Here is a 27,038-nt window from a genome sequence, read left to right as displayed (position 1 = left end):
GTTATGAATATTGATTATGGATCTTTTGGTGAACATCTATTTGTGTTTCTGTTGGGTATATAATGAGGAACGGATTTCCTGAGTCGAAGATGCCTTGTCATTTCTTTCTGTACTAAGTTGACAATCTCATCTGCAATTCTACTTTAACTCTCCCTCATCATTCTCTTAAAATCTCTGTCTGATTCTGATCTTTGTGCTTAGATATAAAATGACAGGTATCAATTACACACACACACACACATACAAACACAATGTTTAGGGTGTTCCAACTTAACGATAAGTTATTGCCAGGAAAGTGGCTCTTCCTCTTGGCATTTGTTGTGTTAATAATGTCAAATCATCAGTCTTAACCGTTCAAGTTTGAAACAGAATCATTTTTAATTCTTTCTTTGATTATCCTGCATTCATCAAATCTCAAAAGCTTCCCTTCCTCTATGATTGCCCACCGTGTTCTGTCTGCATCAGTTTGGGGGTACACTGTCCCTTGAATGACTCCTTAACTTGTCTCCTACCTTCTAGTCTCTTTTGATACTCATGCATCTACAAATTCTAGGTTTATCCTTACAAACTTTGATCCTGCTGCACCACTTCTCAAAACTCATGGGCATGGATGGATCACCATTGATTATAAAAATCAAGTCAGAATTCCTTATGTTGACTTTCTATACCTCATAATTTGATTTCAACATCATTTCTGTGAGTAATTATTTACCTGAAGTTTCACCAGATGGTATTGAGTTACCTCTTCACATTGTCTTCAATAACATTTGTATGATAAATTGCTCGAAGGGCTTCCGATGAACGTTTCTTATAGCGGCTCCATATAATGGCCGTGTATTAAGAGTTTCCTATGCCTGGTGTACACGTAACCCACACAACAGCTTTGTGTGGTAAATACCTGTGTTATTATCCTCAATTTACAGTTAAGGACACCAAAGCTTGGAGAATTTAAGGTGTCTAATGTTATCCAGCCAGAAACCTAATCAGGATTCAGACACTGAAAATCACGACTCAGCCTGCTTGCGTTTTGCATATTCATGACTCCTCTCAAGGCCATGGGAGATGAGGAGGCTTCCCTTCCAGCTTTCAGCTCTGTGGTGTGCTTTTCTGAGGCAGCATCTCCTCCTGACAGAGAGCTGTGATTCTAGGTCCCGCCAGTCTGCAGATGGGTGCTTTTCCCCCTCACATTCTCTGAAGCTGGCCCGTCATGAACTGAGCTCTAGCAGCTATTGCCTGGGCAAGGGGACTTTAGTTCTTATACCACCAATTTGGTTTGGTTCTGCTCCCTCCTTCTTTTCCTGTTTCTCTTCTCCTCCTTCCTCCCTTTCTTTCTCTCCTGTTTCTTTCTTCCTCTGCAGGCTTCTTTCTCCCTTTCCCTCTCGTCGCCCCCTCCCGCCCTCCCTGCCCTTCCTTTGGTAGGTGCCATGATTCTCAGCATTTTTGAAAGATCAATCTCTGGAAGTGCACAGTGTCCTTCAGATCACTTACTTTGCAGGCTTCACTTTTCAGGTTCAAATAACCCGCGATACCTCAGTATAATAATCAAATAAGCAAATTAGTGCTGGAGTGGGGAGATTATGTATACATTTGCTTGAGCAATATATGAATGATTCATGTTTGAATCACTATACATATATTTATTGTAGTTTAGGAATGAGGAAATTGTGGGCCCAAATCTATTGTTGATACAGATATGTATCATTATACACTGTAGAGTTAACCAAACACCATACAAGAAAATAAAAGGATGCTGATGAAACTAAATGTGTAGTAATTTATAACAGGAATTTCCAAACCATGACCCATTCAAAACAACAATGATGATGGATTATTCTTCTATCCTGCCTGAAAATCTCGAGTTTCAGTTGTACAGAAGGAGTTTTGCAATCTCTCAACATTGTATCCCTACTAGACTTTAGAAAACTAACTTAGAACCTTCAGGAGACTCTACTGGGGCACTACTTTTAGGCTCTGAGTAACATTTTAGTAATTTTCATGTTGTAGATCACTTGCAGGTAGCCCTTATTCATTCATGAAAGAAAAACCTGTGGAATGCAGATTATGGTTCCCTGAAGAATTAGGAAGGGATGATCCCTTGGGGGTTAGTGTCTGCTCTTTAGAGACTCTCTCTTGGTTCACCCACTGAGGACCCTATTGGGATTGATGGAGGTGTTTTTTGTGTCAGCTGTGCCAGGTCTTAGTTGTGGCACGTGAAAGTGTTTAGCTGTGGCACATGGGATCTAGTTCCCTGACCAGGGATCGAACCCGGCCCCCTGCATTGAGAGAATGGAGTCTTAGCCATTGGACCACCAGGGAAGTCCTCGACTTAGTTTTCTGTTGCGCTTTTCTGAATTTCTCAACCAAGCCCGGTACCCTTCCTTTCCTTGGCTTCCTCCATAATGCCTTTGATGTGCCGGGCTGTAGTTTTTCATCTGCACTTTGAGGTACTCCACTTTCTGACTCCATTAACAGCTGATGCCTCACCCACATAGATTTCTGTCATCCGTCTCACCAAGGAAACTTTTATATAATAGATACTCAGGACATTTCTTTAATTAAATTGGAATTAATGGATCACTGCAGGGATGAATCCATCATGATTGGATGGGTAGTTCTGTGTGATAACTTGGGAAGTTTCCAGTAATTATGGAATGTTAGAGCACCTTGTAGACTATAGAATAAGCTGAATCACTACTGGGCTCTTGATTTTTCATCAGTCATCCTGAGGCCAAGGGAAAAAACTGAATAGATAAAAAGTAAACTTAATGTCTTTCCTTCAGTGCTGTGTTTTACAAGCAGAGGCAGCTCTTGTGAGATATTTAACTAATAGATATGGTATTATCATGGAAAAATTGAATAAAAAAAGTAACAAAGACTATGAACCACTTCCATTTGCTGACTGAAATGCGATTAGGCACAACAGTTTTATGTGATTGTCCTAGAAATTTATTATGCTTTAATAAACTCCTGGCAAACCTAATTAGATGCTCCATTTAGCATTAATTGAATTGGAACAAGGAAAGAAACTACACCTCATGTAAAGTTGTAAGAGGCACATTTTTAAATGACTGACTTAGCCTTAAATTTTGAAATGTGAAATGTGGCAGTTTTACTCACAATATTACCATAGAAATTCAATTAGACAATTATTAAGTGCATTTACTCATGAAATATACTACAAGAGTATATGCATCAGTCTCCAGATCTATTTTTTGCTTTCCATTCATGTCCTGATCCTTGGAACCTCCATATCCCATAAATGTAGTATGTGGCTCATTTAAGAGTTAAGGGCATGGATTTTCCAGCCAGATTGCTTGGTTTTGAATCATGGTGCTAGCATTTTCAGACTGATTTGGGGCCGATTGTTTTTATCTTCCCTACCTCAATGTCCTGAAACAATAACATTACCTACCACCAAAGGGGGATTATGAAGATTAAGTAATTTAGTACTTGAAAAGCATATGATGTCTGACACATGTAATTACTAAATACATGTTTGTAAAATAAAATGGATAAATTGTACCCCATATAAGTGGGTCTCAGGAATAGTGGAGTATCAAGTGTTTGTTATTTTGGTCACCTGATGTGGAGAGCTGACTCATTGGAGAAGATCTTGATGCTGGGAAAGACTGAAGGCAGGAGAAGGGGATGACAGAGGATGAGATGGTTAGATGGCATTGTTGACTGAATACACATGAATTTGAACAAACTCTGGGAGATACTGCAGTCCTGGCCTACTGCAGTCCATGGTGTTGCAAAGAGTTGGGTATGACTTAGTGACTGAACAACAGCGAGGTGTTTGTGTAGTTTGTTATAATTATATCATCTTGTGCATTTTTAGCATGTCTTAGGATGATTTCATGAGGAAGATAATTTTCACCTGTTTGTTTTATTACTTTTGAGAAGATATGCATCAGAGTCAGAAGGTAGCCATAATAAGATATGTTCTTTAATTAGATAATGAAATATTATCGTGTAAAAAATGCTGTGTAACTGGAAGGCATAGCCACTATAACAAGGCAAAACAAAAAACAACTAACAAGAAAACAAAAACCATGAAAGACATACAGATTGGAAAGGAAGAAAAAAAACCATTTCTAGTTACAGATGATATAATGGTCCATGTAGAAAATCCCAAAACACATGCCCCCCCCCCAAATGCTTCTTGAACTAATAAGTTAATTTAGTAAAGTCTCAGGATACAAGGTCAGTATACAAAAATCTGCTATTGTTTTATATACTACAACGAACAATTGGGATTTGAAATTTTAAAAAGAGTACATCTATAATAGTACCCCAAAATGAAACATTTAGGTATAATTTAACAAAGTATTTATAGGAACTGTCTATTGAAAATTACGAAATATTGATGAACAAAATCAAAGACTTGAATAAGTGGAGAGGTATGCCCAGGCATGCATTGGAACACTCAGTGTTGTTAAGATGTTAGTTCTCTCTGAAATGACCCATAGTCATCATGAGTGGATGCTCCTTCTCTTCAGCTGTGTCTGACTCTTTGCAACCTGATGGACTGTAGCCCACAGGCTCCTGTGTCCATGGGATTCTCCAGACAAGAATACTGGTGCAGGTTGCCATGCCCACTCCAGGGGATCTTCCCAACCCAGGGCTCGAACCCAAGTCTCTTATGTCTCCTGCATTGTCAGGCAGGTTCTTTACCTGGGAAGCCCTGTAATCATCATGCTGCTACTGCTGCTAAGTCGCTTCAGTCGTGTCTGAGTCTGTGCGACCCCAAAGACGGCAGCCCACCAGGCTCCGCCGTCCCTGGGATTCTCCAGGCAAGAACACGGGAGTGGGTTGCCATTTCCTTCTCCAATGCATGAAAGTGAAAAGTGAAAGTGAAGTCGCTCAGTCGTGTCCGACTCTTAGCGACCCCATGGACTGCAGCCCACCAGGCTCCTGCATCCATGGGATTTTCCAGGCAGGAGTACTGGAGTGGGGTGCCATTTAATCCTAGTCAGAATTCTGGGAGAAATTTTTGCAGCTATCAGTGGATAGCTTTTAACTATCAGTTGATTCTAAAATCTATGTAAGAAAGAAAATAGAAGGACTAAAATAGCTACAACAATTTTGAAACCAGAAGAGTGGGAGAACTCACACTGCTTGATTCTAGTGAAGAAGGGAAGTGAGGTCGCTCAGTCGTGTCCGACTCTTTGCGACCCCATGGACTGCAGCCTACCAGGCTCCTCCATCCATGGGATTCTCCAGGCAAGAATACTGGAGTGGGTTACCATTTCCTTCTCCAGGGGATCTTCCCGACCCAGGGATCGAACCCGGGTCTCCCGCATTGGAGGCAGATGCTTTAACCTCTGAGCCACCAGGGAAGCCCACCATAAAGCTACCACAGACAAAACAGTGTATATAGCACAGGCCGTCCCCGACTTGCAATGGTTCAGTTTATGATTTTTTTTGCTTTGATGGCACAAAAATGATACCCATTCAGTAGAACCCATACTTTGAATTTTGAATTACGATCTTTTCCCAGCTTAGTGATACATTCTCAGTTGTGATGCTGGGCAGAGAGCCAAAGCTCTCAGTCAGCCAGACAATCAGGAGGAGAAACAACCGATACACTTACAACCATTCTGTACCCATACAGCATTCCATTTTCACTTTCAGTACACTATTTGATAAATTATATGAGATATTCAGGACTTTAATATAAAATAGGCTTTGCATTAGATAATTTTGCCCAACTATAGGCTAGTATAAGTGTTCTGAGCACATTGAAGGCAGGCTGGGCCAAACTATGATGTTTGGTAGGTTAAGTGTATTAAATGTATTTAAATTTACAGTATTTTCAACTTACAATGGGTTTTTCTGGACATAACCTCATTGTAAATTGAGAAACATCTGTATTCACAAAAAGTAAATACATAGATCAATGGAATAGAATAGAACATCCAAAAAATTTTGGAAGAGAACATCAAAATGGATCGTAAGCTTCAATGTAAGGTATAAAAGGTATAGCACTTTCAGTAGAAAACATAAGAGAAAACTTTTGTGACTTGGGTTAGGCAAAGATTTTTTTCAGATACCACACCTAAAGCACAATCCATATTAGAAAAAATCGGTAAATTGGGCTTAACGTTAAAATTTTCCTGTCTCCTAAAGACACTTAACAGAATGAAAAGGCAGGTCACAAACAGGGAAAAAGTATTTGTAAATCACATATCTGGCAAAGGGAAAATATCAATATAAAAACAGACAAAACTCACATTAAGAAAACAAACTCAACAATAAAAAGGGGAGGGAGGCACGTGCTTTGAACATGTTACCAAAGAAGATGAAAGAGTGAATATTATGCTATGGAAATTTTTTAAATATATTAAGAAAAAAATACAAATTCATTAGAACAAATCACTTGATTGAATTTGAAGTAGGAAGAATGCCTTCCTCTGTTATCATACTGTCTTATGGTATTTTAAAATTACTACACAAATAAGCATTTTTAATGTTGTATATTGCATCCCACATGGGTCTGTTCCTGTTTCCATGTTCAGATCTAATGAATATACTTTAGTCTACTTGTACCATTTATTTTACATGTCTCATTTCTCTCTTAATCTGAAAGCCTTCTGCAGCATTTCTACTTTATTTTAGCAACAAATTCCACAAATCAGTTCTCTGGAAAGAACCCATTTCCCCCACTATTGTCACTACTTAGTATTTTTCTTTGCGATCTCTCCTTTGTTTTCTCATCAGCAACTGTTTTATTTCGTTTCTCTCAGCCATACTGTATGCTGTCTCTTGATTTTAACGCGTGTGGCTGACTGTGAGTGGCTGACATCTGTGGGAGGAGGAAGCCGAGTGGGTGCCTGAGGCAGATGGGCCATGTGGGTGGGATGCAGTGACTCATTTTTTTCATGTGTTGATTTTTGTTGTAGAAATGTTAAGGACCCCAGAAGAAAACTCTCTGTTTCTATTAGAGAGCCTTGAAGTCATGGCTAGCCTTGAAAAGTATCTTTTGAAGCTCCTTTGACTTTCCCTCCCCTTTTATAGCCTCACTAAATCTTCTGGGTCTTTAGCTTTCATTTGACCTGATTTATTTCTCCTTCACAGAATGTAGACTCTAATTTCATGTTCATTAGATAAGGCCGGCTGGCTGTATCAAACAACCTCTTGAGGGTCTGTATTCCTTTTAGAAGAGGGCTGCACTTTGGTTGCACGCAGGTCTTCAATGTTCTTTTTATATTTTGGTGGGTTCCTAAATTACAAAAGTAATCTGTGTTCATAATAGACATTGTACAAGATATAGAAAGCATAAAGAGGAAAAGATGAGGCATAATTCCATTACACAATTGTTATCACAGTTTATATTTTGCTGTACAACTTTCCAAAACTTTTTTATTTGTGTACATCTATACATATAGAATATACATAATAATCAATTGATGATAATATATACATTATGTTTTAATGTGTATGGTATACATTATAATGTATATTTTACTTTTTTCCTAAATATAGTGTGTGTGTGTATGTGTGTGTGTGTGTGGTCATTTTTCTAATAATGTATATTTTGGCATTTTTCCACTGTTACTGCAAAAATAATATTTCAGTGGATATACTTACAAGTAAATCTGCCACATGTATAGAAATTTTCTCAGGATAAATTCTTAGGAATGGAATTATTGAGTCAAAGAATATGCATAATTTTAAGGACTCAAGATCTCCTAAAGAGTTTACACTTCGCCATAGCGTGTAAGAATACCATTTCTCTGCATCTTCATTGGGTATTTTGAAATATCTTCAGCCCCTTGATAGGAAAAAAACTTTGTATTGGTTTAGTGTTCATTTATTAGGAGTGAGATATAGAATAGTTTTCTATGTGATGTTGCCATTTTAGTTACACTTTTGTGATTTTACCTGCCTATGTCCACAGCCTAATTTTCTACAATGTAATGTTTTATGGTTGCTTATTTATTTTAAATTGACCAATAAAAGATAAATTGATGCTTTTGAACTGTGGTGTTGGAGAAGACTCTTGAGCGTCCCTTGGACTGCAAGGAGATCCAACCAGCCCATCCTAAAGGAGATCAGTCCTGAGTGTTTATTGGAAGGACTGATGTTGAAGCTGAAACTCCAATACTTTGGCCACCTTATGCAAAAAGCTAACTCATTGGAAAAGACCCTGATGCTGGGAAAGATTGAAGGTGGGAGGAGAAGGGGACAACAGAGGATAAGATGGCTGGATGGCATCACTGACTCAATAGAGATGAGTTTGGGTAAACTCCGGGAATTGGTGATGGACAGGGCAGCCTGGTGTGCTGCAGTCCATGAGGTCACAAATAGTTGGACATGACTGAGTGACTGAACTGAACTGAGCTGATAAAGGATAAGAGATAACAATAAAGATATTAACTTTTCATCTATCACATATTGCACATATTTTAAACAAATTAGTATCACTTGTTAAATTTGTTATATGTTAATATTTTTATTTTAATTTTGAGTAGAATCTATTTATTATATTTTCCAGAAGCTTATTATGATTTTAAAGGAAGCTGTTGGTTTTCATAATTTTGCACCTTGACATCTTGTTAAATTGTATTAATACTTATAATAGTTGTTTACTTGATTCTATTGTGGTTTTTTGGTTGGTAATCGTAACATCTGCAATTAATGATAATTATTTTATAGAATTATATGTTCATACTTCATTAAATCTTATTGCATCAGTTAGGATTTTCAGATAGTGTACTGGCAGTAATAGTTGACATCCTCGTCTTTTTCCTGATTTTCATGGGAATACCTATAAGTACAAAGCTGTTATGAAATATATAGTATTTTTCAATTTAAAGATGTGCCTTTATATTTTCAGTTTGCAGTTATTTTTAAAGAAAAGTGGATTCTGAATTTTACATAAAGTACTAAGGACATCTTTAGGAACACTGATGAGTTTTTTTCCACTGAGCCATCCTTGCATTCCCCAAATAAATTTTAAATCCATGATCTAGTGTTCTTATAGTATATAGTGCTTGATACATTTTACGCATTTTTCTTTCATGTTTCTGTCTGCATATATACATGAATTTGAAACTAATCTGAATTTTATTTTTGTGACACTGTCAAATTTTGGTACCAAGTTTATGTTACCTTGGTGTTAGTCATCTGTGAAGTTTGGAAGAACTTGTATCTATAGTTGTATTCTCTCTCTTAGTCATAATTTCTATACCTTTGCTTCCTCTTTTTCTTGATTATACTTGCTAAGGACTTGCTAGATATTTGTTATAAAATTCAGCTCTGGATTGAGTCATAATTTTACCTGTTTGCTTCTTAAAATTTCATTTTACATTTATAACTTACTTCTGTTTCCCATGGATCTACTTCTGGAAACTTAGTTAACTTGTTTTCAGTTTTAAAATTTAACAGAGTGCATTAGCCCCACTTTCCACCATTGTAGACTCTCCTTAGTTTCCAGTAATTACATATCCTTTTCTTTAAAAAAAAAAAAATGCAGTTTTGCTGCAGTTTGTAAAACCACTTCCGATAGAACTGCTAATTTAAAATTCAGTGGTAAATGAAGAGGGAAAATCCCTATCATTTCCTCTTTGAATACTAAGTTATTGAAACAAAAAAGTGCTTACTGAGCATTATTTAGGTGTCATCATTTGGGGGACTTTGTTTTCTATTTGCAGATATCGCCGTGGTGGAGATGAGCGATGCCTTCCGACAACCATCCTTATTTTACCACCTGGGAGTGCGAGAAAGTTTCAGCATGGCCAACAACATCATCCTCTACTGTGATACTAATTCAGACTCTCTGCAGTCACTGAAGGTACTTTACTTGTTTACTAAATATTTGCTTTAGGCCCCAGAGTTTTAGGGATACCTCTCCATCATCCAGAAAAAAAAATCAAGTAGCATATGTTTGTGGAAGGATGTTATTGTCAGTCAAATAATTATGCAGCAGTGACTAGTTACATTGTGAGGTTTATCTGGAATTCAGTGTGGAAATTTGCTGATACACAGTTAGGGGGAAGACTTAGTGTTGAGTTCTGAGCTCCAGTTGGAATTGCAGCTGAGGAGATGGTTGTGAACAGGAAGTTGCCACTGCACACACTGGAGAATGAAGAGGGTACCTAACGTGTGGTCAGCCCTCATGCTGTGTCACCACTGGAGTTTCCTTGGGCACACCTATCACTTACTAGAAGTATGCTATCTACTGAAAGTTCTCTGAGTACAAATTCTCTATCACCAGAAAATTGCCATCTTCTGTCACTCGGATATGATTTCAGTTAAAGTGGGAAGAGGAGGAAGAAAAACGTACCATATTTGTCTACAAAATTCAACATGTCTCATGACATTCTCTCCATGATAGGAACTTAATGATAGGAGGGTATTTTCTCCGTTCAAGAAGATTGCCTAAAATGCTTTTGCAATGCCAAATGATTTTACACTGTATGATTCTTTGAAAAGCATCTAACAGTTCAGTATGTAACTCATGCCGAATCTCATAATCAATCATTTCCTTTGTGAAACTTCCATCTAGCTCTTTGGCTTTTTCTCATTCATCACTTCAGGTTACCAAATCCAAGCCAACCTTGGTAAAATACAATAAAAATTAATTCAAAAACACCCAACCTTGGGATGTGGAGTCCTGAAACCCAGAACCACACTTCTAATCACTCTAGATCTCTAACCCCAAGGCTATGGTTTTTCCTGTGGTCATGTATAGATGTGAGAGTTGGACTGTGAAGAAGGCTGAGCGCCGAAGAATTGATTCTTTTGAACTGTAGTGTTGGAGAAGACTCTTGAGAGTCCCTTGGACTGCAAGGAAATCCAACCAGTCCATCCTAAAGGAGATCAGTCCTGGGTGTTCGTTGGAAGGACTGATGTTGAAGCTGAAACTCCAATACTTTGGCCACCTGATGTGAAGAGCTGACTCACTGAAAAAGACCCTGATGTTGGGAAAGATTGAGGGCAAGAGGAGAAGGGACGACAGAGGATGAGATGGTTGGATGGCATCACTGACTCAATGGACATGGGTTTGGGTGAACTCGGGGAGTTGGTGATGGACAGGCCTGGCGTGCTGCTGTTCATGGGGTTACAAAGAGTTGGACAAACAAAGACTGAGCGACTGAACTGAACTGAACTGAAACCTATTAGCAAGTTGATGAAGAGGTTATTTTATTCTTTCTATTCTATTTTCTTTGCAGTAAATTCATTTTAAGCAGGCAGTGTTGTGTCGGACATTTTTCACTCTACAGTATTTTTATTCTTGTCCTACTGGTATCTGGTGATTTAATTTTATGCCCATTCTTTCCTAGGGAAAATTTTTTTTAAATTACATCTGAGAGAAAGAGATAAAGCTAATCTTATCAGAACTTTGTGTGGGGCGAATAAACTGATTTATTTAATTGCTTTCAGCCAGCCTTTGTATAAAAGTGTTATTGGTATTTGAATAAAATAGTTCTTTAAAAAGGCTTGTCTAACTAAAATATGCTCATTTCTTGTGTACAATACATAATTGCTGTTTGCTATTGAGCACTTACTATGTGCTAGGTACTAAGCCCTTTTGTTATTGTATTGCTGTTCAGTTGCTAAGTCAGGTTCAATTTTTTGTGACCCCATGGACTGCAGCATGTCAGACTTCCCTTCCTTTACCATCTCCCAGAGTTGGCTCAAACTCATGTCCATTGAGTCAGTGATGACATTCAACCATCTCATCCTCTTCTGCCCTCTTCTCCTTTTACATTCAATCTTACCCAGCATCACGGGCTTTTCCAATGAGTCAGTTCTCAATAGGTGGCCAAAGTATTGGAGTTTCATCTTCAGAATCAGTCCCCCAGGATTGATTTCCTTTACAATTGACTGGTTTGATCTTGCTATCCAAGGGACTTAGGTGTCTTCTCCAGCACCAAAATGCAAAAGCATCAGTTCTTCAGTGCTTACCCTTCTTTATGGTCCAACTCTCACGTCCATATATGACTACTGGAAAACCATAGCTTTGACTAGATGGACCTTTGTCAGCAAAGTGATGTCTTTGCTTTTTAATATGCTGTCTAGGTGTATCATAGCTTTCCTTCCAAGGAGCAAGCATCTTTTAATTTCATGGCTGCAGTCACCATCTGCAGTGATTTTGGAGCCCAAGAAAATAAAATCTGTCACTGCTCCCACTCTTTTCCCTTCTATAAGTCATGAAGTGATGGAACTGGATTAATTCTTAAAACATCACTTTGAGGTATATGCATGTGTGCACTAAGTCACTTCATCATATCTGACTCGGTGCAACCCTATGTACTATAGCCCACCAGACTCCTCTGTCCATGGGATTCTCCAGGCAAGAATACTGGAGTGGGTTGCCATGCTCTCCTCCAGGGAATCTCCCCGACCCGGGGATTGAACCTGCGTCTCCTGAGTTTTGAGGTGTATATACCATCACCAAATTATAGGATTGCAAACTGAGATTCTGACAAATTCAATCATTTGCCCAAGGTGATGTAGAAAATTTGGGTCCAGGTCTGCCTGAGTCCAAAGTCTGGCCCCCTTGACCACTGAACTTGACTCCAATTACTTTTGGTTAGAAGGATAGCAGACATTCCTAAGTGTGTTCATTTAGAAAAACCCATCAACCATACGTCCTGAGTTGTTTCATGAAACATCCATCCCTTCTTTTGTCTTCCTCCTTCCATTAAATGTAAGCTTTTGTTATTTTCTTATTTAGTTTGTACCTGGCCCAAGTATCTGGTTGCAAAATACAAAGTTCTAGGGTAGAAAGTGTTTTCCTTCAGTCTAACAACCTCCTCTGAGCCCTGGAAGTTCCTTGGGTTCTGCTACTGAGGAAGGTCTGTGTGTGTGTGTGTGTGTGTGTGTGTGTATTTTTAATTTTTAAAAGTTATTTCTGTTGCAGGTAGTTATAAGTGAAATTGTTATCCCTACCATCTAGCAACAGAAAGGAAAGCTGCTGTGAAATAAGCAAAATAAGAGATATTTATAAATAATATATTATATATGGATTAGGTAAACAAGATAAAAATGAAGTATCTCCCTATTTTCACAGGGCAAGACAGAATGAAAATGCTATTCTTGTTGCATATCTAGCTTCACTCAAATTGGTTCTTTGGACATCTAGAAAGTATACTACCAGTTTTATTTTCATCTACTGTTCTTTGTTGAAAAGAACTGTTTCTCTTTGGCGGCAAATTCTTAGGGAGAAATCACAGGAAAGTTTTTTTCTTTAAAGTTTAAGCTCCTAATAGATAGGAACCATACAAGTACTTAAAATCTATGTCTCAGTATTCAAATGAAAGGCTATTTAGACTCTAATCAGATCATGTATTTGCAATAGAATTTGTATCAGTTTTAAATTACAAGTACTCTCTCACTGTAGCAAGAATGAAATAATTTTTTTCAAAAAGAAGATCATCATTCCCCTTTGAGAAAGGGAAGTTGATAGATATTTTTTCCTTAGCAAATAGGAAAAAAATTATTTAAAGCAATAACACAATTTTCTTTAGATAGATAACATGAAAACATCTTATGTGCCTATTAATGAGACTCTGCTGAGATTTATGTTTGTTTGAAAATCAGAAACTGCTGCAACAGTTGTTTTCTGATTTATTTGGTACACTATAGAAATGATCAGATCTTCATTTGGGGTCTCTCAATAAGTGGGACTGTAGGTCTGGAACCATTGGCTGATGGGGCTGTGGGACAAATAAGATGGAATCCATCTGTCACCAGAAAGAGCTTGGGAGAAATGAATGGCTGTTGTGTAGAGTGAGGAAGTTGTTTTAATGAACCATTTCTTCTCTCATCAGAAATCCCTTTATAAATTCTTTTCCTGTTTAAGTTGTTATATAATATTGAGCAGAAAAAGAATAGATATGTATAATTGAATCACTTTGTTGCACACCTGAAACTATCACAATATTGTTAATCAACTGTACTCCAATATAAAATAGAAAGTTAAAAAATAAATGAAGACAAAAACAAAAAGAAATTCCTTTATAACAACACCTCTCAGCTATAAATCTGACTCCTTCTTCTCCCTTATTTAGCTCCCTCTCTTTTCCCTAGGTCACTCCCCACTCACTTTTAAATAATGCTTCATATAAAAGCAAAGCAAAACAAAACAAGGAAATGTCATTCACATTATCAGATAGTCAACAATTAAAGGCCCTTATTATACCAATGGCAGGGCTGTGAAGTGTGGGAAGTGTATGCATTGCTGGTAGAAGAGTATGTTGGCATTACCTTTTGAAGATCATTGGCAATAGCTTATAATATCAACTGAGTTTATCACCAAGAGTCAGCAGTTCTGATTCTAGATGTGTGCTGTTAAAAAAAAAAAACCAACGTTGGCTTGCATATGGAGATATAATGAAGAAAGTGTATGTTAACTTTGTTTGTGATAATCCCTCCCCCAGAGAAATTGGTAAATATCCATCAACAGAAGAATGAATATGAATACTTTCTGGTATAGTGATTTAATGGAATATTTATAGTTCCACTGATATTTCTTCTGCCCAGATTAGTAGTCTCAACTAATCTCTTTCTCTTTAAAAAAATATTTTTTGAAAGTAGACCTTAAAAGTTCTTTTAAGATAAAACACTTTTGTAAGTATATAGTGACAGATGTTAACTACATGTATTGAAATGATTATTTTGCAGTGTATACAAATATCAAACCATTGTATGGCCCACCTGAAACTAATATATGTCAATTATGCCTCATAAAAATTTTTAAAATAAAGTAATAAAAAATTTTAAATAAAGGCATGTTGGGATACACAAGGAAATTATTCAAAATAGATTCCTCTAAAATTTCATTTAAAATTTGCTTTTGAAAGTTATGGAAAGAAGATTTTCTTTCTCAGTTTGTCATTTTCATTTAACTCTTTCAAATATGTAGGTTGTGATAGTTTTCTTAAAATGCACTGATCTTTAATGTTAAGTTCTGAGTCTTTTATTTTTTGAGAAAAATAAAGATCATTTCTGTTTAAAGAAGTCTTTAGCATGCATAAGGTGATATAATCAAGAAAGCTTATGTTAACATTGTTTGTGGTAATCTACCCATCACAGAAATTGGTAAATATCTATCAACAGAAGAATGAATATAAATACTTTCTGGTTTAGTCATTTAATGGAATGTTTAGAGCACTTGAAATTGAATTAACTAGAGCTTTCTGTACCACTATTAGTATAGCTCAGAAACAATGTTAAGAGAAAAAACAAAGTATAGAAGCATGAGTACAGTATGATGCCATTTCTACAAAATGTAATCATGTGCAAGACAATGCTCTTTATACATTTATGTAATAAAAGGATAAAGTGTATATTAGAATTATAAATAAATTATGAGTACTTCTTTGAAGAACAGGTGGAATAGCATTAAGGAGTCTTCAACTATATATGCATTGCATTTCTAAATCTGGATGCTATATCCATGGGTATGTGAAAAATTTTGTTAATTTTTTAAATTGAAGTATAATCAACTTACAATACTGTATTAATTTCAGGTATATAACATAGTATATAGATGGACCTTTGTTGGCAATGTAATGTCTCTGCTTTTCAACGTGCTATCTAGGTTGGTCATAACTTTCTTCCAAGGAGCAAGCATCTTTTAATTTTATGACTGCAGTCACCATCTGCAGTGATTTTGGAGCCCCCCAAAATAAAGTCTGACACTGTTTCCACTGTTTCCCCATCTATTTCCCATGAAGTGATGGGCCCAGATGCCATGATCTTCGTTTTCTGAATGTTGAGCTTTAAGCCAACTTTTTCACTGTCCTCTTGCACTTTTATCAAGAGGTTTTTTAGTTCCTCTTCACTTTCTGCCATAAGGGTGGTGTCATCTGCATATCTGAGGTTATTGATATTTCTCCCAGAAATCTTGATTCCAGCTTGTGTTTCTTCCAGTCCAGCATTTCTCATGATGTACTCTGCATGGAAGTTAAATAAGCAGGGTGACAATATACAGCCTTGACTTACTCCTTTTCCTATTTGGAACCAGTCTGTCCCATGTCCAGTTCTAACTGTTGCTTCCTGACCTGCATACAGGTTTCTCAAGAGGCAGGTCAGGTGGTCTGGTATTCCCATCTCTTTCAGAATTTTCCACAGTTTATTGTGATCCACGCAGTCAAAGGCTTTGGCATAGGCAATAAAGCAGAAATAGATGTTTTCTGGAACTCTGTTGCTTTTTCAATGATCCAGGCGGATGTTGGCAGTTTGATCTCTGGTTCCTCTGCCTTTTCTAAAACCAGCTTGAACATCTGGAAGTTCACGGTTCACATATTGCTGAAGCCTGGCTTGGAGAATTTTGAGCATTACTTTACTAGCATGTGAGATGAGTGCAATTGTGCAGTAGTTTGAGCATTCTTTGGCATTGCCTTTCTTTGGGATTGGAATGAAAACTGCCCTTTTCTAGTCCTGTGGCCACTGCTGAGTTTTCCAAATGTGCTGGCATATTGAGTGCAGCACTTTCATAGCATCATCTTTCAGGATTTGAAATAGCTCTACTGGAATTCCATCACCTCCACTAGCTTTGTTCGTAGTGATGCTTTCTAAGGCCCACTTGACTTCACATTCCAGGATGTCTGGCTGTAGGTGAGTGATCACACCATCATGATTATCCAGGTCTTGAAGATCTTTTCTGTACAATTCTTCTGTGTATTCTTGCCACCTCGTCTTAATATCTTCTGCTTCTGTTAGGTCCATACCATTTCTGTCCTTGATCGAGCCCATTTTTGAATGAAATGTTCCCTTGGTATTTCTAATTTTCTTGAGGAGATCTCTAGTCTTTCCCATTCTCTTGTTTTCCTCTATTTCTTTGCATTGATCTCTGAGGAAGGCTTTCTTATCTCTCCTTGCTATTCTTTGGAACTCTGCATTCAGATGCTTATATCTTTCCTTTTCTCCTTTGCTTTTGGGTTCTCTTCTTTTCACAGCTATTTGTAAGGCCTCCCCAGACAGCCATTTTGTTTTTTGCATTTCTTTTCCATGGAGATGGTCTTGATCCTTGTCTCCTGTACAGTGTCACGAACCTCCGTCCATAATTCATCAGGCACTCTATCTATTGGATCTAGTTCCTTAAATCTATTTCTCACTTCCACTGTATAATCATAAGGGATTTGGTTTAGGTCATACCTGAATGGTCTTGCGATTTTCCCTACTTTCTTCAATTTCAGTCTGAATTTGGCACTAAGGAGTTCATGATTTGAGCCTCAGTCAGCTCCCAGTCTTGTTTTTGCTGACTGTATAGAGCATCCCCATCTTTGGCTGCAAAGAATATAATCAATCTGATTTCATTGTTGACCATCTGGTGATGTCCATGTGTAGAGTTTTCTCTTGTGTTGTTGGAAGAGGGTGTTTGCTATGACCAGTGCGTTCTCTTGGCAAAACTCTATTAGCCTTTGCCCTGCTTCATTCCGCATTCCCAGGCCAAATTTGCCTGTTACTCCAGGTGTTTCTTGACTTCCTACTTTTGCATTCCAGTCCCCTATAATCAAAAGGACAACTTATATGGATGTTAGTTCTAAAGGTCTTGTAGGTCTTCATAGAACCATTCAACTTCAGCTTCTTCAGCATTACTGGTTGGGGCATAGACTTGGATTACTGTGATATGGAATGGTTTGCCTTGGAAACAAACAGAGATCATTCTGTTGTTTTTGAGATTGCATCCAAGTACTGCATTTCGGACTCTTTTTTTGACCATGATGGCTACCCCATTTCTTCTAAGGGATTCTTGCTCACAATAGTAGATATAATGGTCATCTGAGTTAAATTCACCCATTCCAGTCCATTTTAGTTTGCTGATTCCTAGAATGTCAACGTTCACTCTTGCCATCTCCTGTTTGACCACTTCCAATTTGCCTTGATTCATGGACCTGACATTCCAGGTTCCTATGCAATATTGTTCTTTATAGCATGGGACCTTGCTTCTATCACCAGTCACATCCACAAGTGGGTATTGTTTTTGCTTTGGCTCCATCCCTTCATTCTTTCTGGAGTTATTTCTCCACTGATCTCCAGTACCGTATTAGGCACCTACCGACCTGGGGAGTTCCTCTTTCAGTGTCCTATCATTTTGATATTGTTTGTGGGGTTCTCAAGGCAAGAATACTGAAGTGGCTTGCCATTCCCTTCCCCAGTGGACCACATTCTGTCAGACCTCTCCACCATGACCTGCCCGTCTTGGGTGGCCCCACATAGCATGGCTTAGTTTCATTGAGTTAGACAAGGCTGTGGTCTGTGTGATTAGATTGACTAGTTTTCTGTGATGATGGTTTCAGTGTGTCTGCCCTCTGATGCCCTCTTGCAACACCTACCATCTTACTTGGGTTTCTCTTGTCTTGGACGTGTGGTGTCTCTTCACGGCTGCTCCAGCAAAGCACAGCCACTGCTCCTTACCTTGAAGGAGGGGTATCTCCTCACCGCCGCCCCTCCTGACCTTGAACGTGAATGGAGTAGCTCCTCTTGGCCCTCCTGCGCCCCCGCTACAGTGAATGGGGGTGCCTATATCTCTTCAAGTTAGTCTTCTCCAGGATTACATATATCTCTTCAAGTTAGTCTTCCCCAGCACTGCATATATCTCTTCAAGTTCATTTTCTTTGAATAAACACTCAGAAGTGCATTTGCTAGATCATATCATATATGACAAAGGTCCATATAGTCAAGGCTATGGTTTTCCCAGTGGTCTCATACAGTTGTGAGAACTGGACTGTAAAGAAGGCAGAACACTGCAGAAATGATGCCTTTGAACTGTAGTGCTGGAGAAGGCTCCTGAAAGTCCCTTGGACAGCAAGGAGATCCAACCAGTCAATCTTAAGGGAGATCAACCCTGAATATTCACTGGAAGGACTGATGCTGATGCTGAAGCTCCAATATTTTGGTTATCTGATGCAAACAGATGACTCAATGGATAAGTCCCTGATGCTGGGAAACATTGAGGGCAGAAGGAGAGGAGTGCATCAGAGGATGAGATGGTTTGATGGCATCACTGATGAAACGAACATGAACTTGGGCAAACTCTGGGAAATGGTGAGGGACAGGGAGGCCTGACATGCTGCAGTCCATGGGGTTGTGAAGAGTTGGATACTACTGGATGACTAAACAACAACAACAAAAATGGTAGTTCTATTTTTAATTTTTTGAGGAACCTCTATACTGTTTCCACAGAGACTGCACCAATTTACATTCCTGCCAACAATGTATGAGGGTTCCCTTTTTTCATATTCTTGACAACAGTGTGTTGTCTTTTTATAATAGCCATTCTGACAGATGTGAGATCATATCTCATTGTGGTTTTGATTTGTATTTGCCTGATAATTAGTGATGTTGAGCATCTTCTATATACCTGTTGAAAAGTGTATGTCTTCTTTTTAAAAATGTCTATTCCTCAATGGTGAAAAATTGAAAGCATTTCCCCTAAAGTCAGGAACAAGACAAGGGTGTCCACTTTCACCGCTACTATTCAACATAGTTCTGGAAGTTTTGGCCACAGCAATCAGAGCAGAAAAAGAAATAAAAGGAATCCAAATTGGAAAAGAAGAAGTAAAACTCTCACTGTTTGCAGATGACATGATCCTCTACATGGAAAACCCTAAAGACTCCACCAGAAAATTACTAGAGATCATCAATGAATATAGTAAAGTTGCAGGATATAAAATCAACACACAGAAATCCCTTGCATTCCTATACACGAATAACGAGAAAGTAGAAAAAGAAATTAAGGAAACAATTCCATTTACCATTGCAACGAAAAGAATAAAATACTTAGGAATATATCTACCTAAAGAAACTAAAGACCTATATATAGAAAACTATAAAACACTGATGAAAGAAATCAAAGAGGACACTAATAGATGGAGAAATATACCATGTTCATGGATCGGAAGAATCAATATAGTGAAAATGAGTATACTACCCAAAGCAATTTACAAATTCAATGCAATCCCTGTCAAGCTACCAGCCACATTTTTCACTGAACTAGAACAAATAATTTCAAGATTTGTATGGAAATACAAAAAACCTCAAATAGCCAAAGCAATCTTGAGAAAGAAGAATGGAACGGGAGGAATCAACTTGCCTGACTTCAGGCTCTACTACAAAGCCACAGTCATCAAGACAGTATGCTACTGGCACAAAGACAGACATATAGATCAATGGAACAAAACAGAAAGCCCAGAAATAAATCCACACACATATGGACACCTTATCTTTGACAAAGGAGGCAAGAATATACAATGGAGTAAAGACAATCTCTTTAACAAGTGGTGCTGGGAAAACTGGTCAACCACTTGTAAAAGAATGAAACTAGATCACTTTCTAACACCACACACAAAAATAAACTCAAAATGCATTAAAGATCTAAATGTAAGATCAGAAACTATAAAACTCCTAGAGGAGAATATAGGCAAAACACGCTCAGAAATAAATCACAGCAGGATCCTCTATGATCCACCTCCCAGAATTCTGGAAATAAAAGCAAAAATAAACAAATGGGATCTAATTAAAATTAAAAGCTTCTGCACAACAAAGGAAACTATAAGCAAGGTGAAAAGACAGCCTTCTGAATGGGAGAAAATAATAGCAAATGAAGCAACTGACAAACAACTAATCTCAAAAATATACAAGAAACTTATGCAGCTCAACTCCAGAAAAATAAACGACCCAATCAAAAAATGGGCCAAAGAACTAAATAGACATTTCTCTAAAGAAGACATACGGATGGCTAACAAACACATGAAAAGATGCTCAACATCACTCATTATTAGAGAAATGCAAATCAAAACCACAATGAGGTACCACTTCACACCAGTCAGAATGGCTGCGATCCAAAAATCTGCAAGCAATAAATGCTGGAGAGGGTGTGGAGAAAAGGGAACCCTCCTACACTGTTGGTGGGAATGCAAACTAGTACAGCCACTATGGAGAACAGTGTGGAGATTCCTTAAAAAATTGCAAATAGAACTACCTTATGACCCAGCAATCCCACTGCTGGGCATACACACCGAGGAAACCAGAATTGAAAGAGACACATGTACCCCAATGTTCATCGCAGTACTGTTTATAATAGCCAGGACATGGAAATAACCTAGATGTCCATCAGCAGATGAATGGATAAGAAAGCTGTGGTACATATACACAATGGAGTATTACTCAGCCGTTAAAAAGAATTCATTTGAATCAGTTCTGATGAGATGGATGAAACTGGAGCCAATTATACAGAGTGAAGTAAGCCAGAAAGAAAAACACCAATACAGTACACTAACACATATATATGGAATTTAGGAAGATGGCAATGACGACCCTGTATGCAAGACAGGAAAAAAGACACAGATGGGTATAACGGACTTTTGGACTCAGAGGGAGAGGGAGAGGGTGGGATGATTTGGGAGAATGGGAATTCTAACATGTATACTATCATGTAAGAATTGAATCGCCAGTCCATGTCTGACGCAGGATGCAGCATGCTTGGGGCGGGTGCATGGGGATGACCCAGAGAGATGTTGTGGGGAGGGAGGTGGGAGGGGGGGTCATGTTTGGGAACGTATGTAAGAATTAAAGATTTTAAAATTAAAAAAATAAATAAATTTAAAAAAATAAAAAAATAAAAAATAAATAAAAATGTCTATTCAGATCTCCTGTCCATTTTTAATTGATTTTTAAAAAATTGAGTTGCATGAGTTCTTTACATAGTTTGGATATTAACCTCTTATTAGATATATTTGCATTTATCTTTTCCCATTTATTAGATTGCCTTTTTGTTTTGTTGGTGGTTTTCTTTACTGTGCTAAAGGAGTGTATGACTAAGTTTTATATTCTTTAAATATTTCATAATAATGTTTTTTTTTAACTAATGTTTTTAATGAAAAAAATTGTTATTAGTCTGTTACTTTCTGTATCCTTTGGGATAACTTAAATATATTTTGGTCATTTGAATCTCAAATATTTTTTTCCTAATGTTCTGACCGTGGTTAGAAGGCCTCACATGCATTTGGAATTATTCTTTCTGCACTAAGATAGGCTTTATTCCCGTTTTATCCATTGCAGAATAAATGTTTGTCTAGAGATTGATATGTATACCAGTTAGTGGTAACACAGCTTATGTTGAAATGTAATGATTATGTGAGATCATTCCTTATTCAAGAAATTTAGTTGTGTTTTCCTCTGTAATCATTGCTCGAAATGTCACTTTCCAGGTGGGATTTGCTTTCATAAACTGCTCTTTACAGCAATCTATCCACATGCTTAATCCTTTGCCATCTCACTGAATATAGTACCTACATATTTGGTGGCTGAAACTCTTCCTCTGCGTCAATGCAACTAGTATTTTCTAGATCGGTATCTGACTAGCGTGAAACTGTGGGTGCACAAACCAAAATATGTAACATTATCACTAAATTACCCCTTTAAAAATCATCAACTTTTAACAATATGGCAATGTTTTCATGTGATCCTGCAATTGCACTTTGGATGTATACACCTCAGGGTATTGAAAGCGTGATCTCACAGAGATATTTATGCACCCATGTTCATAACAGCATTACTTAAAATAGCCAAATATGGAAGGAGCCTAAATGTCCATCAGTAGATGAATAGATAAAATGAAATGTGGTATACACATACAATGGAATAAAAAGGCCTTAAAAAGGAAGGAAATTCTGACACATGCTGCTACATGGATGAAACTTGGGGACTATTATAGTTGCTCATTCAAACAGTTGCATGGTACTTAGACCCATGATCTGTAGGTACAGAGGGACTCAATCTCCATTGGAGTTTGTATGTGAGAAATTGGATATTGAATCTATTTTGCTGATAATATTCATTTCCACTTGAAGCAAATGGTTATGGTTTTTAGAAGACCAGGCAGTGATATTAATGCTGTGAATTTTGATGATTATATTGGGCTGGGCAGCAAGTTCATTCAGGTTTTTTCATACCATCTTATGGGAAAGCCTAAATGAACTTTCTGGCCAGCCCAATACTAGTTTCTAGTAATTTGTTGAGAAGATCAAAGTAATTTTGTTATAAATACCTTGAACTTAGGGCTTTCCTGGTGGCTCAGTGGTAAAGAATCTGTCTACAGTGCAGGAGATTCAGGTTCGATCCCTGAGTCAGGAAGAGCTCCTGGAGGAAATGCTAACCCACTCCTGTGTTTTTGCCTGGGAAATCTCATGAATCAAGGAGCCAGGCAGGCTACAGTTCATGGGGTGGCAAAAGAGTCGGACACGACTTGGTGACTAAACAACAACAACCGTGAACTTAAGTTAAATTTTCACATGAATTTGGCAGATTAGCTCAGATTCTAGAGTGTTCTTAAACTGAAAAATCTTTTTTTCCTTTTACACCACTAGTTCCTTTTCTTAAAGTTTTACCTCTTTTATCAAGATAAAAAAATAAGATGAATTTAGTTTTAGATTGAATTGAGTATGAAATTAAAATTTGTATTTTCCCAAAGGTTTATAATTCTCTTAGTTTAATAATGAAGTTTTACTACATTCTTTTCAGCACTCTAAAGTAGCACTTAACTTAGTGGTACAAAGTACATGGTAAATGTTAGGGAAAAAAAGTCATTTGAGAATATGATCCTATAAAGTAGTCTAACGATTTGTGCACCAGAAACATTGGCTGAGCTCCATGTAACAGTGCTGCTCCTGGACATTTTCTTAAGTATCTTACTAACTTAATAACTGGCCATTGATTTGTAAGCCATGGCCCTCTGTATCTCCTCTGTCCAATATAATCATCACATATCCTTCTAATATTTCATGGAAAAAATATTTTTCTATTGAGAGAAAAAAGTTCTAGCTCTTTTATTTTACTTATTTTAGAAATGATCAAACTTTCCTCTGAGCTATGTAATTCCATGTCAAATTGGGGGGAAAGGGAGGTAGTTTGGGGGAGAAATAGATAAATACCTGTGAGCACTGCTTTATTAAGATTTTCTCTCAAGATCTTGAACTGACAGACTAGATGAAGATTTCTTTAGCAGGAGTGGATTTCCAGTTGTTGTATCTCTGAGATTTGGGAAAGGGCTTGTGACTGGAAAATCCAGTTTTCTTCGATGTCAGGTAAAGAGATTATATCTTCAAAGGAATTATGTGTATATTGGACAAAGGATGCCCTTGCTTTCCTTCCTAACCTCCTTTACCCTTCCCCATCTCATTGTGTCTAGCATCTTATTGCCATCTCATACAACGGAGAAGGAAATCTATGCTATGCAGTGAATGGAGGGTGTCATCACATCTCTGAGTGTATTCTCTTCATTTCTAGAGATTTTCATCACAGGCTTATGAATTTGAATACCTTAAAAAGCAAGAAGGAATACCTCTGCACATAGAGGGTGTGAGTCTGAAAGCCTCCCACCTCCCACCCAGCTGAATTCTAGACCTGTTTGTTCATTATAAATAAGTGCTTCTTTCTCTGGAAGTTGATCTTTGTCGCACTGCAAACCACCATCCTATCTGAGTCCTTTAAAAATGCATCCTTGAAAGTTTTACTAAAATCTATGTGTAAAGTATAATTTACCATGCTAGAATTCATTATATCTGTAACTTTTCAATAATACAGTTTTTTTTAAAAAAAGAAATACCTGTACTTGAATAATAAGGTCCAGTTAAGACTCGCTGAAAGAAGCGATGATGACAAAGAAGAGGAAGTTGATTATAATAATAACAGCATATTAAAAGAAGGTTGTGTTAAGAAGCTCTTTCAAGCACTGTATGTATAAAACATCACTCTTCAGCCCTGTTTAAAGATATGTATATACTTGCAGTAGAGTTTTCCCACCGAGATATATTTTTTAACATGAAACAAAATTAATAGAGGAGGAGAAGAAAGTCTGGGATTTCTTTTAGGATTATTTTCAAGTTTGGGTATCATTAAGCCTGATTTTGGGTACAGGTTTTTTTTTTTTATTAACAGTTGCTCATATGTCTTTTCTATAATCCTGATGTGTTCCTTCCCAGGATCATAAACAACGCAGGTATAAGATGCCTCTGTATTCGATAACATAGGAATTGAGTTGGGGTTGTCTGCTTTGATAGTATTAATACCTCATGTTACATATGACTTTAAATGCTTAAAGGTCTCTCATAAATTTATTTCATTTGGTCTTTAAACATGACCCAGTGAGATGGGAAGTGTCGTTACTATGCAGATTGAGCAGATGGAATACTTTCTTTACACATGAGAACTAAATCCACAGAGATGCAGATTTAGAGTTACACACACGGTTCAGCATCAGAGCAGGACAAGCCCCATATTCTTGGACTTGTCATCAGGTATATTTTCCTACATGTCTGTCCACAGATTTCATATGTCTGTTAAAAATATGATTTTCCAGGTTTTTGTTCGACTGTTTTTTTTTAACTTGAGCTTTTATGTAAGCATATAAACACAAGTGTGCTGGGTTCCCTGACTTTAAAGATGAACCAGTTCTGTGACACGTGTGTTGGAGTGCTCTTCCTAAGCCAACTCAGCATGTAGAGGGTAAAGATGAGCCCCATCTTCTCAGTGAGGCTCATGGTGTTCACCGCAGCCCATATGACGTATCTTTGTTTAGCTTCGAGGCATTGAAATTAGGTAAGAAGATGGAGCTGGGGCGTACAAGAAAGATTCCTTTTTTTCCCAACTTTAGTGGAACACTTGGCACATTCCATTGCGACAGAAAGAGATCTCAGGAGAGAAGACCTTGAAGGTCACCAGCAGGGAGCCATGGTCTTTTTTCCTGGCCCAAAACCACCAGCTTGTGCCTTTCTTTTCTTTCAGGAAAAAGATCCTGGTTGCTAACTGTTTCTTCCGCCCTGTGTCCATTTGGTTTGGCAATCTCACACCAGCTGTTCCCACTTCCTTCCCCTGGCTGTAATTACTTAAATGTTAGGCAGAGAAACTTTCCAATTTTGGAGACTCTCCACATTTATTTATCCTTATGATGACCTCTACAGTGTTACATTGTCCCAAGTAGCTCTCAAAAGTTATCTTTGTCTTCCTTTGGATTGAGACCTATGTTAGATTGTCTCCTTTGCCTTGCTTCTTGGGTTGGTTATCAAAGCGTCCTGGAGAAAACATTTGAGGATGTTTTTGGTACAGCCAGAGAGTACACTGATTAAAGGTCCCCTAAGAGAGATGGGAATACCAGACCACCTGACCTGCCTCTTGAGAAATCTGTATGCAGGTCAGGAAGCAACAGTTAGAACTGGACATGGAACAACAGACTGGTTCCAAATAGGAAAAGGAGTAAGTCAAGGCTGTATATTGTCACCCTGCTTATTTAACTTATATTCAGAGTACATCATGAGAAACGCTGGACTGGAACAAACACAAGCTGGAATCAAGATTGCGGGAGAAATTTCAATCACCTCAGATATGCAGATGATACCACCCTTATGGCAGAAACTGAAGAGGAACTCAAATGCCTCTTGATGAAAGTGAAAGAGGAGAGTGAAAAAGTTGGCTTAAAGATCAACATTCAAAAAACGAAGATCATGGCATCTGGTCTCATCACTTCATGGGAAATAGATGGGGAAACAGCGGAAACAGTGTCAGACTTTTTTTGGGGGGGCTCCAAAATCATTGCAGATGGTGACTGCAGCCATGAAATTAAAAGATGCTTACTCCTTGGAAGAAAAGTTATGACCAACCTAGATAGCATATTGAAAAGCAGAGATATTACTTTGCCGACTAAGGTCCATCTAGTCAAGGCTATGTTTTTTCCAGTAGTCATGTATGGATGTGAGAGTTGGACTGTGAAGAAAGCTGAGTGCCGAAGAATTGATGCTTTTGACCTGTGGTGTTGGAGAAGACTCTTGAGAGTCCCTTGGACTGCAAGGAGATCCAACCAGTCCATTGTAAAGGAGATCAGTCCTGGGTGTTCTTTGGAAGGAATGATGCTAAAGCTGAAACTCTAGTACTTTGGCCACCTCATGTGAAGAGTTGATTCATTGGAAAAGACTGATGCTGGAAGGGATTGGGGGCAGGTGGAGAAGGGGACGATAGAAGGTGAGATGGCTGGATGGCATCACCGACTTGATGGACGTGAGTTTGAGTGAACTCTGGGAGTT

At 37.9% G+C, this 27,038-nt stretch overlaps 1 protein-coding gene across 1 annotated transcript in view; it reads left to right on the top strand.

The window, feature by feature from the left end:
• The window catches only part of MAP3K5 (mitogen-activated protein kinase kinase kinase 5), a 231,163-nt gene that overhangs the window by 54,879 nt on the left and 149,246 nt on the right, over positions 1-27,038 (top strand). The window contains exon 2 of the mRNA XM_069598470.1: positions 9,660-9,799. Within this exon, the coding sequence (XP_069454571.1) occupies positions 9,660-9,799 (140 nt within the window). The remainder of the gene's footprint in view (positions 1-9,659; positions 9,800-27,038) is intronic.

Source organism: Ovis canadensis, chromosome 8 (genome assembly GCF_042477335.2).
Source record: "Ovis canadensis isolate MfBH-ARS-UI-01 breed Bighorn chromosome 8, ARS-UI_OviCan_v2, whole genome shotgun sequence".
Taxonomy (NCBI): domain Eukaryota; kingdom Metazoa; phylum Chordata; class Mammalia; order Artiodactyla; family Bovidae; genus Ovis; species Ovis canadensis.
Note: the sequence above shows the minus strand (reverse complement) of the source record. Positions and strands in the feature narration are given on the sequence as shown.